This window comes from Hippopotamus amphibius, chromosome 15 (genome assembly GCF_030028045.1).
Source record: "Hippopotamus amphibius kiboko isolate mHipAmp2 chromosome 15, mHipAmp2.hap2, whole genome shotgun sequence".
NCBI classification, from domain to species: Eukaryota; Metazoa; Chordata; class Mammalia; order Artiodactyla; family Hippopotamidae; genus Hippopotamus; species Hippopotamus amphibius.
The window spans coordinates 278,170-292,320 of NC_080200.1; the positions used below are offsets into that span (position 1 = coordinate 278,170).

The following is a 14,151-nucleotide window of genomic DNA, read 5'->3' on the forward strand; positions in this document are numbered from 1 at the left end:
CCTCCGACGGGCATCGGTTTTCAAGTGCACTACTGGGCCCGCCGGCTTCCCGCTGCCCCCGTCGCGCTCACGCAATAACCAGCCCGCTCCCTGTCCACGCGCCTCCGCGGGGACCCCCGGAGCGCGCACGCCCCGCTCCCTCCGGCGCCCCGAGGCCTGGGGTCCCCGCGGTCGCGCTGAATGTACTGCGGAGCCGAGGCAGCAACGCCCCCCGCGCCCACGAGCCCCCGCACCCCCATTCCGCGCAATAAACGACAGCACTGGCGCCCGGCCTGCCACGTGTGATTGCTCGGAACGCCCTCCCCGAGGCCGCAGCCCCGCGAGGCGACAGAGGTTTATTCACAGCAGGGCACGGGCGGCGCGGCCGTCAGCTGAAGAAGTAGGTGGAGCGCTTCACCTGCTCCAGGTCGAAGGTCCCTGCGGGGCGCAGAGCGGGGCTGTGGGCGCGCCCGCGCAAGGCAGCGACCCCCGCCCGCCCGCCCGCGGCAGGGGCCGTCCCGCCCGGGCCCCACCTGTCTTGGGCACCGACAGCAGCGTGTCCATCAGCCTGGAGACCCAGACGCTCTTGGAGGTCCTGAAGGCAGAGGCGGGGCGGGGGTGAGGCTGGGAGGCCTGGGCGGGGAGCGGCCGCGGAGGCGCGGGGCGGGGGCCTCACCTCGCCTCGGAGCAGAAGCGCTTCATCAGGAACCTGGACAGGTCGTGGAGGATAGGCTGGCTGTGCAGACGGACGAACTGCTCGCGGCAGACCTGGCGGGGGCGGGGGGTGTCAGCGGCCGGGAACCAGGCCCAAGGGGCGGGACACGGGGCCTCCCCGGTCAGGCGGGGACGAGGTGGGGGCCGTCCGCTCCAGTGGGGGCGGGGCTGCACCTGGTTCATGACGGCGACGTCCGCCGCGTGCGTCCAGAAGCAGTCGTGCACGGAGACGAAGGTCAGGCCCTTCCTGCAGGAGTCAGGGGCGTCCCTGGAGAGGCCGCGACTCCAGGTCCCCTGCCCGCAGTCCACAACCCCCACCTCCCAGCGCAGGCCCAGCTCGCCTCGAGCCCCGCCCCGCCGCTCAGCTGGGGGGGGGACGCCCACCCCCCCCACCCCCGCGCACTCCAGCCGCTGTCCGTGGGCCACACGTCTGTCCGTAACCCCCCCGCCCCCCGCAGGCAGGTGACAAGGCCTCCTCCTAGAGAGAAGTCTGCCGCCCCACGGAGTCTCAGCCCGCCGGAGGGGCGGCTGATGCTGGGCCCCCTCCCACCACCGGGCTCCACCCGGGGTCCCCGAGCCACCGGGGGGGGGGGGGTCAGGAACACAACTCCCACGGGAATCGGCTCAGCGCAGCCCCGGCCCCACACCCGCCGCAGCTTCCACCAGCCGTCAGCACCTCCCCGTCGCCTCCCGGGGGCTCGGGAGACACCACAGGCCTCCGCCGGCCCCTGCCGCTCCACACGCCGCGCCCCGACCCCTCCCGGGGCACAGCCTGCGACCCCAGCCCACTGGAGGGCTCCGTCCACCCCGCCCCTGTCCCGGCGGGCGGCACCCAGGCGGGGCCGGGCCCGGCGCACCTGTAGCAGTGCAGGGCCGTCAGCATCATGTGTGTGGAGTCCAGCGAGTGGATGAAGTTGGGCGGGAAGCCGTTCTTCTGCTTCAGCGTGTTGGGCTTCCTGGGGGCGGGGGATGAGGTGGGCGACTCCAGAGCCTCTGCCCGCCCCGCCCGGCCCAGGCAGCCTCTCAGCCCAGGCGCCCCGGCCCTGCCCACCCCCCCGCACTCACTGGCTGGTGTCCGCGCTGCTGCTGAAGGTGAGGCTCTGGAGGCCGCCTTTGATCTGCAGGGGCGCGAGGGGGGGGGGCAGGGGGCGTGAGTCCTGCCCGGCGCGGCGGGAGGGGTGCGGTGGGGGCGGGGCTGCACGTACCATGACCTTGGAGTCGCGGTGGTAGGGCTGGACGACGGGGATACCCAGGGGCGTGACCCACTCCACGGCGGAGCCCGTGTGGGAGATGAGCCGGGCGCTCTCGGTCAGCCAGCGCTGTGGGGACAGGCGCCGGGCTCAGGCGGCCGGGGAGCCGCGGCTGGGCCGGGAGGGGGGGACACGAGGCCTCACCTGGATAGACCGGGTGCCCGAGAACATCTCCTGCAGGCTGTTGAACACCTGGCACACGAGGTAGTAAGAGGCCTCCCACACGAACTCCTGGGGAACAGCGGGGGGAGGGGATGGGCACAGCCCAGGTTCCCTCCACGACCCCCCGACGGCCCTGGGCCAGGGACCCTGCACACGGAGCGGGCTGGGCTCGCTCCCATGGGCCCCTCTGGGGGACCCCACGGTGGGCGTAGACAAGCCCCTCTGTCGGGACGGCCTGCTGCACCCGGGGTCGCGGTCCGCACACCTGGGGGAAGTCGTGCAGCTCCCGGAGGCGCTTCTCGATCTGCAGGCGGCCCCCATAGCGGGTGACACCGTACACCACGGTCATCACCGTCTGCTTGACCACCTTGCGGCTGATGAAGCCCTCCAGCACCTGGGCCACCCGCACACCCTGCTCGGCGTCCTGCTTGCGGAACTCCTCCACCTGCGGGGGGTCAGTGGCAGGACCCCACCCACCCCAGGGCTCCCCCACCCGGGGGCTCCGTCTTCTCCCGTGGACCTCACCGCCCGCCCTCTGACACCTGCCCCTGGAAACCTTGCCTGACGGCCCGTCACGTGACGGTTGGCCGCGGAGGCTTTGGGGTCCCCATCGCCCAAGGGTCTCAGTGACAGACCCTGGAGGGCCACAGGGGCGGGGCGGGGGGGGGGGGGCCGCGGCACCCACCTGCACAGCCACCTCGCTGTACACATCCTGGGGAAGCTCCGAGGGCAGCAGGTTGACGGAGGCGGCCCCCACGCTGTCACGGCCCAGGGCGGCGTAGTGCTGCAGGCCGTTACAGGAGCCGTCCTGGGCGAGGTGGGAGGGAACGCCTGCGGTGGGAGCCGGAGCGCCAGGCTTCCCTGGCTCTGACGCAGCACGAGCTCCCTGGACCCCCACACGGACAGGTGGGCGTTACCCCCACGGGGGAACCGAGGCGCAAAGCCGCCCAGGCGGGCACGCCAGCAGGTGCAGGGTGGAGCGCGCACGGGGCCGGGATGCCCGTGCTGGCCCATGGCACCTCAGCCCGGGACTCCACACCAGGGTCCCCCAGCTCACCTGGTGAACTGGGAAGTGGGAGACGTAGGCAGCGGGGTCGGGTGCGCGCACCGCCTGAGCGACCTCCATGCAGCAGGCCAGGGCCTGCCAGGGCTCGTCAGCCCGCATCCACCACTTCCGGCCCTGCGGGAGGCAGCGGCCAGCGTGAGGCCAGGCCCGGGGTCTCCAGGCCTGGAAGGGTCCCAGCCAGTCTGGGGGGGCTGCCTGGACATGGCGGGAGCTGGGTGGGCCCAGGCAGCGTGAGGACACAGGGAGGCCCTGGACAGCGGGGAGAGGACAGGAGCGACGCGCCGGGGAGGGGCCAGCCCAGAGGCAGGGCTGCTGTGCTTGGGAGGCGGCAGCGCTGCTGACGGCCCAGGGCAGAGGGCACGACGGCAGAGGGCGCCTGGGAAGCAACGGGGGCGGGGGTGCCTGCAGGGACCCGAGGTGGGCACAGAGCGGCGGGCACAGCCAGATGCAGAGGGATGAGGAGTCAGGGCCCGGCCCCGCCCACCGTCATGGGCTGGTCCGCCGAGTCCAGGATGTCCTCCATCAGCGTGTCCGCATAGTCCCGGCGTGTCTGCAGCGACGCGCGCTTCTTGAGCCCTGTGAGGTTGACCAGGTGGATCTTGAGCCAGTCGAGGCCGTGGGGGCCCAGTGGGCGGCCCTGGGCAAACTCCAGCAGCGCGCGGGCCAGGTCGCTGCCCAGGTGGTTGAAGTGCGGCGAGCAGGGGTAGGTCCGGCCGCGGAAGTCCATGTTGTGCGGCAGCCAGAAGACGCGGTGCCGCAGGTGCTGGGCCAGCGACAGGCGGTACAGCGCATCGGCACGCAGGCTCCGCATCTCCCGCACCACCTTCAGGCGCCGGGCCAGCTCCCGCCGCAGCTCGGCCTTGTTGGCGGGCAGGGCGCTGGGCAGCAGGCGGCCCTCGGGCGGCTGGGAGGCCTGGGAGGGGGGGGCCGGCACCCCCAGGCGCGGGCAGCCCTTGTCGGTGAAGAGCGCCAGCACCAGGTCCAGCACGCGCCCGTTGACCCTCCAGGCGCAGTTGCCCAGCTGGGTGAGGGCATCCAGAGCGCCGTGCAGCGCAGTGGGCGGGCAGCGCTCAAGCAGGAGCTGGTGCTGCTGCGTGCCCTCCACCGAGCGCATCATCTTGGTGGGGCTCAGCAGGAAGGCGCCCGAGTGGGGTGACGTCCAGGGCAGCGGCGGGCACAGCATGGGCACGTCTGTCGACTCGAAGGTCAGCGTGCGCTCCGCCGCCGTCTCCAGCAGCTGCGTGAAGGCCGGGTGCGGCTTCAGGATGCCGATCTAGGGGCGGGGCAGGCGCCGAGGGTCAGGGGCTGCCCCAAAGGCAGCACAGGGGGGCCCTGGGGTCCCCTCAGACACCCCGACCCTGAGAGCAGGTCCGGGGCCCCCGTGGGAGGCTGGTGAGACCCCGCCATGCCTCAGGGGCTCTGCACCGCCCGAAGCACGCAGCCTCCTCGTGGGCCCGTCCCCGCAGCTGCCCACCTGGCGGCAGCTGCGGAAGGAGTAGACGTGGTAGAGCACGGGGATGAGCGTGCCGGGGCCCTGGGGTGCCGCCAGGTTGCTGGGCATCTGCACGGTGCGCACCAGCATCTCCACCAGCACCTTGCCCAGCTGCAGGAGCACGGACACAGGCCAGGACGGCTCACGGGGGGCCTCGGGCAGCCCCAGTGCCTCCCAGTGCTGTCGTGGCAGGCGGGGTTCCGCCACCTGCGAATGGGAGGGTGGGTCGGGGCTGAGGGTCTGGGCGCAGGACTAGAGATCCCCCCACCCCCTGGGGTGAGCTGACGGCTATCCCAGCGTTAGGTGAGAAAACTCAGGTGGAGTCTGGGGGCAAAGCCGGCTGCCACAAGTGGGCCGGGAGGGGGGGACCTTCATTCAAGGCCTGGGCTTCCGCACCGGGCTCCCCGAGCCTCACCTGGGTGTCGGAGGCCAGCAGGTGCAGGTACGCAGAGTAGCGCTGCTCCAGCTCCTGCACCTGGTTTCTGAGCCGCTTCCTCTTCAGGATGCGCAGCCCCAGCTCACGCGCCAGGAAGAGCAGCGACTCTCCCTGCGAGGGCAGCGCCTGCAGGGTCTGGAAGGCAGCACCGTGAGCCCCCGCTCCGCCGGGGCCCCGCGAGCACACCTGCGGCCGCGGCCCCGCCCCACGCACCTGCAGCAGCATCCCCACGAGGTCCTCGTCGCGCAGCAGGCACAGGTACGGGAAGACCGAGGCGCGGCCTTCCTGGGCAGCGCGGGCCTCGCTCTCCCTGGTCTCCTGCAGCTCCCGGCACAGCGCCGTCCTCCACTGGGCGCGCAGGCCCACCAGGGTCTTCCTCTGGGTGGTGAGGGGGTGCACGAGGACTCACCACCGTGCCCATCCGACCCACCGGCCCAAGAGGCCCTGGCCCCACGCCTGGCAGCGGATGAGCCCCTGGCGCCCCGGCTCGGTGGGAGAGGAGGGGGTGGGAAGAGGCCGTGCAGCCAGCCCCACCCGAGACCCTGACCAGGGGACCCCTCCCGCGCCCAGCTCCTTACCGCATGCAGGACCTCCTTGGTCAGCAGCGGCGCCTTCTCCACGGACTCCACGGTGACGGTGGCGGCCATCTCCATGCGGAGCTGCTGTCGGAAGAGGCCCTGCAGCTCCTTCAGGGACAAGTGCAGTCTCGGGTAGGACACAGCAGGCTCCTGCTGGTGGCAACAGGGCGCTGGTGAGGCCCCAGTGCCTGATCATTCGACCTGGGTCCCCCAGGGTTCCATTCACACCCGAGGTCAAGAAGAGCAGCCAGGACCCCCACCCACCCACCCTGGCAGAATCACATCCATTTTCCCAAGTCTCCTGAAAAGATGCTGTGGGGGGAGCAGGGCACAGGACAGCGTGTGAGATGACAATGCTGGTGTAACAAAGCATCTGCCTGGCCTCACCCGGCGGGCAGGATGCCCACGAAGGCAGCGCAAGTCCTGGATGCTGCTGCTTTCGCTTTGAACTTGCAACTGAATGTGTGACCTTTCCAAAAATAGGAAATTAAAGATAGCAAAACCCGACACACTGAGAACCCAAAATGTACATCCACACAAAGACTCGTGTGCAGCCACCACAGCACAGCCCAAGATGGCCAGAGACTAGAAACAACCGACGTGTCCGTCAACAGGTGATGGATAAACACGACATGCTCCCTCTACACCCAGGAGCGTCCCTCAGCCCTGAGAAGGGCTGAAGCCCTGACACGCTACCATGTGGAGGGACCCTGAGGACACAAGGCTCAGGGAGAGGAGCAGACACAGGAGGACACACAGGGTGTGACTCCACGGATGGGAAACGTTCAGAACAGGCAGATCCACAGACACAGAGAGTGGGTTCCTGGTTGTCAGGAGCTGGGGAGGGGGGTCGCGGTGACTGCTGATGGGGACGGGCTTCCTTTTGGGGTGATGGAATGTTCTGGAATTAGATGAAGATCAATGTACTAAAAAAAAAAATACTGAACTTTACTCTAAAAGGTGAACCGAGACTTCCCTGGTGGAGCAGAGGTTAAGAATCCGTCTTCCAATGCAGGGGACATGGGTTCCATCCCTGATGTGCGAAGATCCCACATGCCGCAGAACTACTAAGCCTGTGCGCCACAACTACTGAAGCCCGTGAGCCTAGAGCCTGTGCTCCGCAACAGGAGAAGCCACCGCAATGAGAAGCCCTCGCACTGCAATGAAGAGTAGCCCCCGCTCGCCGCAACTAGAGAAAGCCCACACGCAGCAACAAAGACCAAATGCAGCCAAAAATAAATAAATAATAAATAAATCTTTAAAAAATATAAAATAAAATAAAAATCAAAAAGTGGCTGTATGTAGGATGGGAGAATGAGGTCCCAGTGGAGAGAAAAGACCCCGTGCACCCAGGCATCACGCTCTCTCCCCGTGAGGCAGGTGCGCCTTGCCCGCCCTCGGCCGCCCGTGCGTCAGCTGTCCCGTCCTAGGGCGGGCGTGCCGGCCCTGTGACACCCCACGCTGTCCACAGCTGCGTCTCCACGTGGAAACCGAGGACAGCGCAGCGTGGCCCCGCGAGGCAGCCTCCCTCCCACCGCCAGAGGGGAGGGGGCGCCCCAACTCCACCAGGAAAGATGAGAGGAGGGGCCGAGGTGCCTAGAGACCCCCCCCCGCCCCCCCGGGCAGGTGCCAGGCCACAGGCCCTGGCTCACCTTGGAGTAGATCTCCCGGAGCAGCAGCGAGGTGTTGACCGGGGGTGGGGACACGGGCAGCCGCGGGGGGCTGAAGGCAGGCTTGGCCTTGCGCACGGCCCGCAGGAGCTCGGCCCGCTCCTCGGTGCTCAGCGGCGCGGCCGTGAAGAGCCCCTGCAGCTGCAGCCCGTCCTGCGCCATCTGCTTCAGGCACCTGTGGGGCACACGCACCCGGCTCTGGGCACCGGCACTGGGGGAGCCCCGGGCCCCCGCCCAGCCGGGGCTCCCCGCGCCCAGGCACCCACCTTCGGATGGTGCTGGCGTCCTGGTCCAGGCGCCCCATGCACTGCAGGGCAGCCGCGTAGGACAGCAGGTCTGGGGCAAGGCCGGCGTCTCTCAGCATGAACAACACGTATACCAGCTCTTTGAAGGAGCCCTGGGGGGACCAAGGGGGCTGAGGGCCTGTGCGGGGGTGGGGGCGGGGAGGGGCAGTGCCGCGGGAGGCCCCACCTCGGCCTGCGGGGCTCCCTGCCATCTGCCTGCTCTCTGCCCAGTTTCCCAAAGACTGGGTCTCCTTCCTCCACGCAGGCCTCCCTGCTCACTTCCCTGCGGTTCCTCTTCCGGCCCCTGGCGGCTCAGGAGACACCACAGACCGTTTCAGGGAGAGGCATTCCCAGCACCCGGCCCCGGGTCTGATACCCAGCCTGAGGGGTGCTGCCACCCCAGGCCACCTGCCAGCACCCGGGTCCCAGGGGCTCGTCTGCACGGCCCAGGGCGGGGGGGCCCAGCCCAGCAGTCCCGGCCACAGCGGCCCCTTGGCTCAGGGTCAACGCTCGGTTCCACAGCAGCAGGAGGCCGGCGCTGGGGAAGCACGTCCACAGCGTCACAGAAAGCTCTGCCGGGCGCCGCTGGTCCACAATCAGCCCATCTGTCCCACCTTCAAACACTCAGTCCCATCGCCACCACCACAGAAACACGCGTGTGAACCTTCAGCCTCTCGCTGCTCGCCTGTATTTACACACACGTGGGGCTGAAGCCTGGACTACCGCCCTCTCTCCTCCCAAGACGGGAAACGCCAGGCTTAGCGGGAAGGGAGAGGTGTGGGCCGCGGGGAGCACGTGGCGCAAACAGGACCACATCGGGTTTGGGTGGCGGCCAGGCCCGCCCGACACAGGCTGGCTGTGCGGAGCCCCCAAAACTCACGTCCACCTGGAACCTCAGAAAAGGGCCCTATTTGGAAACAGGGTCTCTGCGGGTGCAGTTAGGATGAGGGAGGTCACACTGGAGGAGGCTGCTGACAACTGAGGCAGAGATCAGAGGGACGTGTCCCCAGCCCAAGGGACGGCGCGGCCCCAGGAGCTGGCAGAGGTGTGGAGGACCCGCCCCTGAAGCCTCTGGAGGGAGGTGGCCCGGCCACGCCCTGACCTCGGACGTCTGGCCTCTGCCACTAAAAGAAAACACACGTGTGTGGCTTTAAGCCTCTGAGTTTGTGCTCACTGTTCAACGTGCTGCCGCAACAGGACCCTCTGCCGGGGGACACGGCAGGCCAGCAACCCCGGAAGGCAGCCTAACCCCTGGAACTAAGCACGCCTCTTGCAAAGACAAGCAGGTAGAAACCCGCACCCCCCCCCCCCCCCGACTGTCGCCGTGGAGACCGTGGGCGCCTCCCAGCGCTACTGGGCTGCTCTGGGACGCATCCTGGGTGTAAGTCAGCACAGCGCAGTCCCTGCCGCAAACCTGCCTTCACGAGTCGCACCTGCGTCTTCACACGGCTGTTTCTCCCGTTTGCCTGGCACTAAAGCTTTCTCTGCTGCTCCTCAGATGAGGCTGCAGACCCACAGGAGGGACAGTGTGAGGGACGTTTTCCCCGCAAGGGCACTTAAGCAACTCTCCAAAGCAGCCATGGGTCAGAGGAGAAATCGCAGATGAAGAGAGAAAACATGGGAGAGGGAAGCAGCCGAGGCTGCGCCCACAGGGAAACGCCCAGCTGTGAAAGGCCGCATCCGAGAGAAGGATCCCAGCGCAGGAAACTCGAAGACAGGAGCAAGCTAGATGGAAAGCGCTGAGGTCGCTGCCCTGAGACGGGCCTGCAGCACCCCTCGCACCAGAGCCCCGGTCAAAAACCAGAAGCCAACGCTCTGAACCGCGACAGGGCGTCTTCCCCCCTTCCGGTCATTTTCACACTTTCCTCTGAAGGCCACTGTGACTCATCCTCCACAGGCCTAAGGAACTGTGAAACCATAAAAGAACAAAGGCCTGAGCCCTGCGACTAGAAGACAAGGGCCGGACTCTACGTGCCCCCGAGTCGGCTCCGGCCTCTGACGCCGCGCACCCCAGGGCGCAGCCACTCACCCGACGGGCCCAGCCGCGCATGACGGTGTTGTACGCGGGGAGCGTGAGCAGCCGCTGGTGCTGGGACTTGCTGTGCCGCGTGACCAGCACGTGGTGCGCCAGGGGCAGGTGGCCCGTGAGCAGGCAGCACTCAAAGAAGGACAGGAGCCTCTGCCGTGGGCCCTCCAGCCGCGAGGCGGGGCCCCTGCCCGCGGGGGTGGCCGGCGCCTCGCGGCCCAGCCTGGGCGGGGCCTCCTGCAGCAGCCAGAGCAGCTGCTCCTCCCAGGGGCTCCGGGGCGCCCCCTGCTGCCAGCACTGCAGCTGCCCCGCCAGTCTCCTGCTCAGCAGGCGGGGCTCCACGCGCAGCTGCCTCTGCCAGGCCAGCTTCTCCACGTGCTTCTGCAGCTTCCCCCGCAGCCGCTGCTTGCGCTTCTCCATCAGCCGCTGCTCCTCGTCCAGCTTCTGAGCCCAGCGGCTGCTAGGCACGGGGGCGGCCCCCTCGGCCCCCGCCTGGGCCCGCCCGGGCGGCTGCACGCCGCCGCTGCCGCCGCCAGCCTCCGGGGCTTGAGCCACAGGCACCCTCTTCACGGTCACCTCCGCCACGCCCTCGGCCTGCAGCTGCCGCACCCGCGCCTCGAGCACTGTGGGGCAGAGGGCGAGACGTCAGGGGAGCCCGCTGTCCAGGAGGCGAGAGGCCTCAGCCCCGCGTCTCTGCTCACCACCCCAGAGACCCTAGACCCTCAGGCACACACGCCCCGCCCAGCCAGCACCCAGCGGCCGGAGCTGCTGGAACCCAACGGCCTGAACAAGCTCTGGGTGCTGCCCACCACCCGCCCCTCGGCATCCTCCCCGACCCCCGCAGCCCTGTCCTTCCTGGGGCCCCGCCGTGAGTCGCAGGTCGTCTGCAACTCTCTCCCTCCACGTTCAGCCGGTCCGCACCTCCTCAGGGCTTTGCCTTCAAAATCCACCCGAGGGGCCCGTCACCTCCCTGCCCCCCCCATGCCCCCATCCACGCAATCCGTAACGGCCTCAGGGCCTTTGCACATGCATTACCGGACAGACAATTCACAGCCCGCCCTGCCCTGTGCCACTTCACAGTCAGCTCCCGTGACCTGCGGCAGTTCCGTTCTAGGGTTTCGGGCCACTGAGCTGGAGAACACAGTGCCCGAGAGCCCATGGGCACATTTCCAGCCAGGGGTCCACACATGATCCTATTTTGTGAATTTTCACCCGAGATATCTTATTCCGTGTATACTGTTCATTCACTGACACTGAACTCACGGCCAATACTGCTAGAACTCACTCCTTAACAAAGCTTGTCAAACACACGGATTTTCTCCAAAAGGCACATCACAGCCCCCTTGAGCTAAGGAAACTAGACAGCACCCCAGCACCACACCGGGGGCCATTTTAAACTGTAAAACCACCAAGAACAGCACAACATGCAAAAACGTGGCACTAGATACACCCTGAAAAGGATGCCTGTGGACAGAGTGTCTCCTGGCTCCACCTCAGCGGGAAGGTGTGCATCGACTTTGGGGTGACAAGTCCAGTCCAGCTGGCAGGAGACTTTGCAAACACAGGATCTGTAAACGTGAGGGCCAAGGGGTCTCTGTCTCCTGCCTGCACCTCTATCACTACAACATCAGCCCCAGAGAGGAGGGCCAGCCCGGAGCAGAAGCACAGGACCTCAGGGGCCCGAAAGTAAGCAGACACGTCCTGAACGTGGGAGACTGTCCAGGAAAGTGCCGGCAGAACACAAGGCAGAAGCAGGATGTGGGCACAGGTCTCCTTCCAAGGTGGCCGTATCCGAGCCACCTGGGAGGTGACCGGGGACAAGCAGGTGCGAAGCTCCTGCTGCCAGAGGCCAAGGAGACAGGCAAAGGCCACAGGGACCTGTGGCCCTCAGTGGAGGTGTAGAGATTATGGGTGAGAGAGGAAACAGCTGGAAGGTTCAAGGCTGGGAGTGAGGTGAAGTGGTTCAGATTTCCAGACCCTGGACTTAGATTTTAAATAATGAGGTGGGTGGGACTTCCCTGGTGGTGCAGTGGTTAAGAATCGGCCTGCCAATGCAGGGGACACGGGTACCATCCCTGGTCTGGGAAGATTCCACATGCCCCAGAGCAATGAAGCCGGTGTGCCACAACTACGGAGCCTGTGCTCTAGAGCCCGTGAGCTACCACTACTTAAGTCCACGAGCCTAGATCCCATGCTCCACAACAAGAGAAGCCACCACAATGAGAAGCCCACACACCAAAACGAAGGGTAGCCCCCACTTGCCACAACTAGAGAAAGCCTGTGTGCAGCAACGAAGACCCAACGCAGCCAAAAAAGAGGGTGGGACGGAGGAAACAAAGAAGGTAGGTAGGTTGCTCTTGAAGCTGATGGGACCTATGGCTTCACTTCTGCATGTCTGGAATTGTCTGAAATTAGGGATTTTTTTTTTTTAAGGCTCCCCCACCTCTCTCTTGGCTGCTGGACACACACTGGACGTGTGGCAGGAGGGGAAGCAGGAGGCAGTGGATATCTGGGAGAAAAGGACAGTGAGGTGGTGAGAAAGGACAGATGCCCCCCACTCACTCTGGAGGCCGCCAGGACCTGGCTGTCCGTCCCAGGTGACAAAGCCTGAGACTAGACCCCGTCAGGCGCCCAAGCCGAGGAAGCTGAGCCAGGACCCCCGAACCCGGCCAAGTCACAGCTCGAAGCCCGGCTCCGCACGGGCAGCGGTGTGTGGCCTTGGGCCAGTCTCCGCAGCCACAGGTTGGGCCTCAAGTGTCTCATCTGGACCGTGGGAGCCCCTGCCGGGTCTGGGAGGGCGAGGGAACCACAGGAGCGCCCTGCGTGCTGCACGGGCTGCGCCAGCGAGCGGGACCCCGTGACTCACCCCACCTTACAGGCGGACGCCCCTTCTCACAGGGTCACTACGAGGACCCGGGGGGCGGCGCGGCCGGGGCGGGGGGACAGGGAGGACTTGGCTTCCGGCCGCGAGCCCCGGGGGGCAGGCTCACCCTCCAGCAGCTCCGCGTGGCCCCAGTCTTTGCGGCGGTCCTGCTCACAGGGGCTGGCGGACGAGCGGCTCCTGCGGCCCCAGACGCCGGCGAGGGCCCCTGCGGGAGAGACGGGGCGCGCGGGCTGGGACGAGGCCGGCAGCACAGCCGCGAAGGGGGCCCCCCGCGCTGAGGAGGAGAGGAAGCCGGGGCGCGGGGGGGCAGCGCGGAAGGTTCCCCGAACGAAGGCACAGACAGGTCAGGGGTTCAAAGCCCCGCACCGCAGACGGCGGGTCACGGGGCTCCAAGAGAAACCCAGAGTCAGAGGCCAAAGCGCGCCGCCGAGCCCTGTCCGGGCAGCGGGCCGAGGGCGAGGGCCAGCGGGCTCGAGCCACGGGGTTCTCCAGAACCCCTGAGGGCAAAGGTCAGAGGCAGCTGGATCCCGGGGGCCGGGAAGCCAAAGGTCACGGCCGCGGGTCGGCGGGCAGGGCAGCGGTCCCGGCGTCGCCCCCGGGGACGCCCCCCCTCGTTACCTTCCTCGGCCAGGAGGCCGGGGTGGCCCGCCGGCCACAGGGCCCGCCCGAGCCCCGCCGCGCCGCGGCCCCAGCGTAGCGCCGACATGCCGCCCGCACGCGGGACCACCGCGCCGCCGCAACGCGCCTGCGCCGCCCGCGCCCGCCGGGAGTTGTAGTTCCAACCCCTACGGGGGCCGCGAAGGGACCACGCGCGTGGAGAGCGCCGGCGGAACCACAAGCCCCAGGAGGCAGCGGGGCCCCGGAGCGGTGGGCATGCGCCCATGGCTCCCGCTGATTGGCTCTCCCCTGTCGAGGGGGCGGGACAGAGCCGTTGCTTGGGCAACACTGGGAGAATCTAAGCCATCTTTGGGAGGACCCGGAACCTGCGTTTTGTTGTTGTTGTTGTTGTTGAAGGAGTAGTCGCCAAATAATTAGGACTGCGTTCTGCAGTTTAGAGATTCCTGTCCGCGATCTTCATTGATCCACAGACAGCTTTGGGGAGGGAACTATTACTATCGACAGTTTAGTGAGGAAGCAGCTGAGGTTCAGAGAGGTCAATCAAGTTGCCCAAAGACACACAGCGCGAATATCAGAGGGACTGGAATGAAGGCCCAGATCCGTCCGACTCCAAGCCCCAAAGCCAGGGGTCACCTGGGTCATTGTGTTTCCTGGACATGTCCCTCATTCACTCTTTCTGGCCTCAGTTTACCCACCAGTTCCCAAGGCCAGGGGCAGAATGGGGCAGGGAGAGCGGCTCACCTCTAAGTTGTTTTGGTGACAAGTGGGATGAAATAACCCCTGGAGAGTCTCAGCCCTGGTTTCCAGGGAGATCCCACTCAGGAGCAAGCAGGACCAGAGCTTTAGAATCAGACCTGAAAGGCATGCCCCACCTCATCGTTCAGTTGAGGAAACTGAGGCCAGGAGAGGGAGCGTCTGCTCTGGGATCAGCTGGTAAGTGAGAGATAAGATAGGAACACCTGGTGTAACTGTGCTCCAGGCAGTAATCATAG

General features: G+C 67.0%; 1 protein-coding gene across 6 annotated transcripts; it reads right to left on the minus strand.

The window, feature by feature from the left end:
- Positions 1-281: 281 nt before the first annotated feature.
- On the minus strand, positions 282-13,301 carry POLRMT (RNA polymerase mitochondrial). Of its 6 annotated transcripts, none has more exons than XM_057708619.1 (22): positions 13,160-13,301; positions 12,648-12,746; positions 12,101-12,166; positions 9,661-10,280; positions 7,614-7,744; positions 7,330-7,522; positions 5,678-5,827; positions 5,313-5,477; positions 5,079-5,234; positions 4,646-4,870; positions 3,656-4,444; positions 3,163-3,285; positions 2,791-2,913; positions 2,371-2,550; positions 2,088-2,174; positions 1,899-2,012; positions 1,759-1,811; positions 1,551-1,649; positions 868-940; positions 656-747; positions 513-574; positions 282-417 (listed from the first exon to the last, which is right to left on the minus strand). In XM_057708619.1, exons 1-22 carry the CDS (start codon positions 13,245-13,247, stop codon positions 368-370), a joined length of 3,738 nt encoding a protein of 1,245 aa, XP_057564602.1. In that variant the 5' UTR covers positions 13,248-13,301; the 3' UTR covers positions 282-367. The 6 variants fall into 6 exon arrangements, with proteins under 6 accessions (XP_057564602.1, XP_057564601.1, XP_057564604.1 ...); XM_057708618.1 differs by having other exon boundaries at positions 5,678-5,830; XM_057708621.1 differs by lacking the exon at positions 12,101-12,166.
- Between the last annotated feature and the right edge of the window lie 850 nt (positions 13,302-14,151).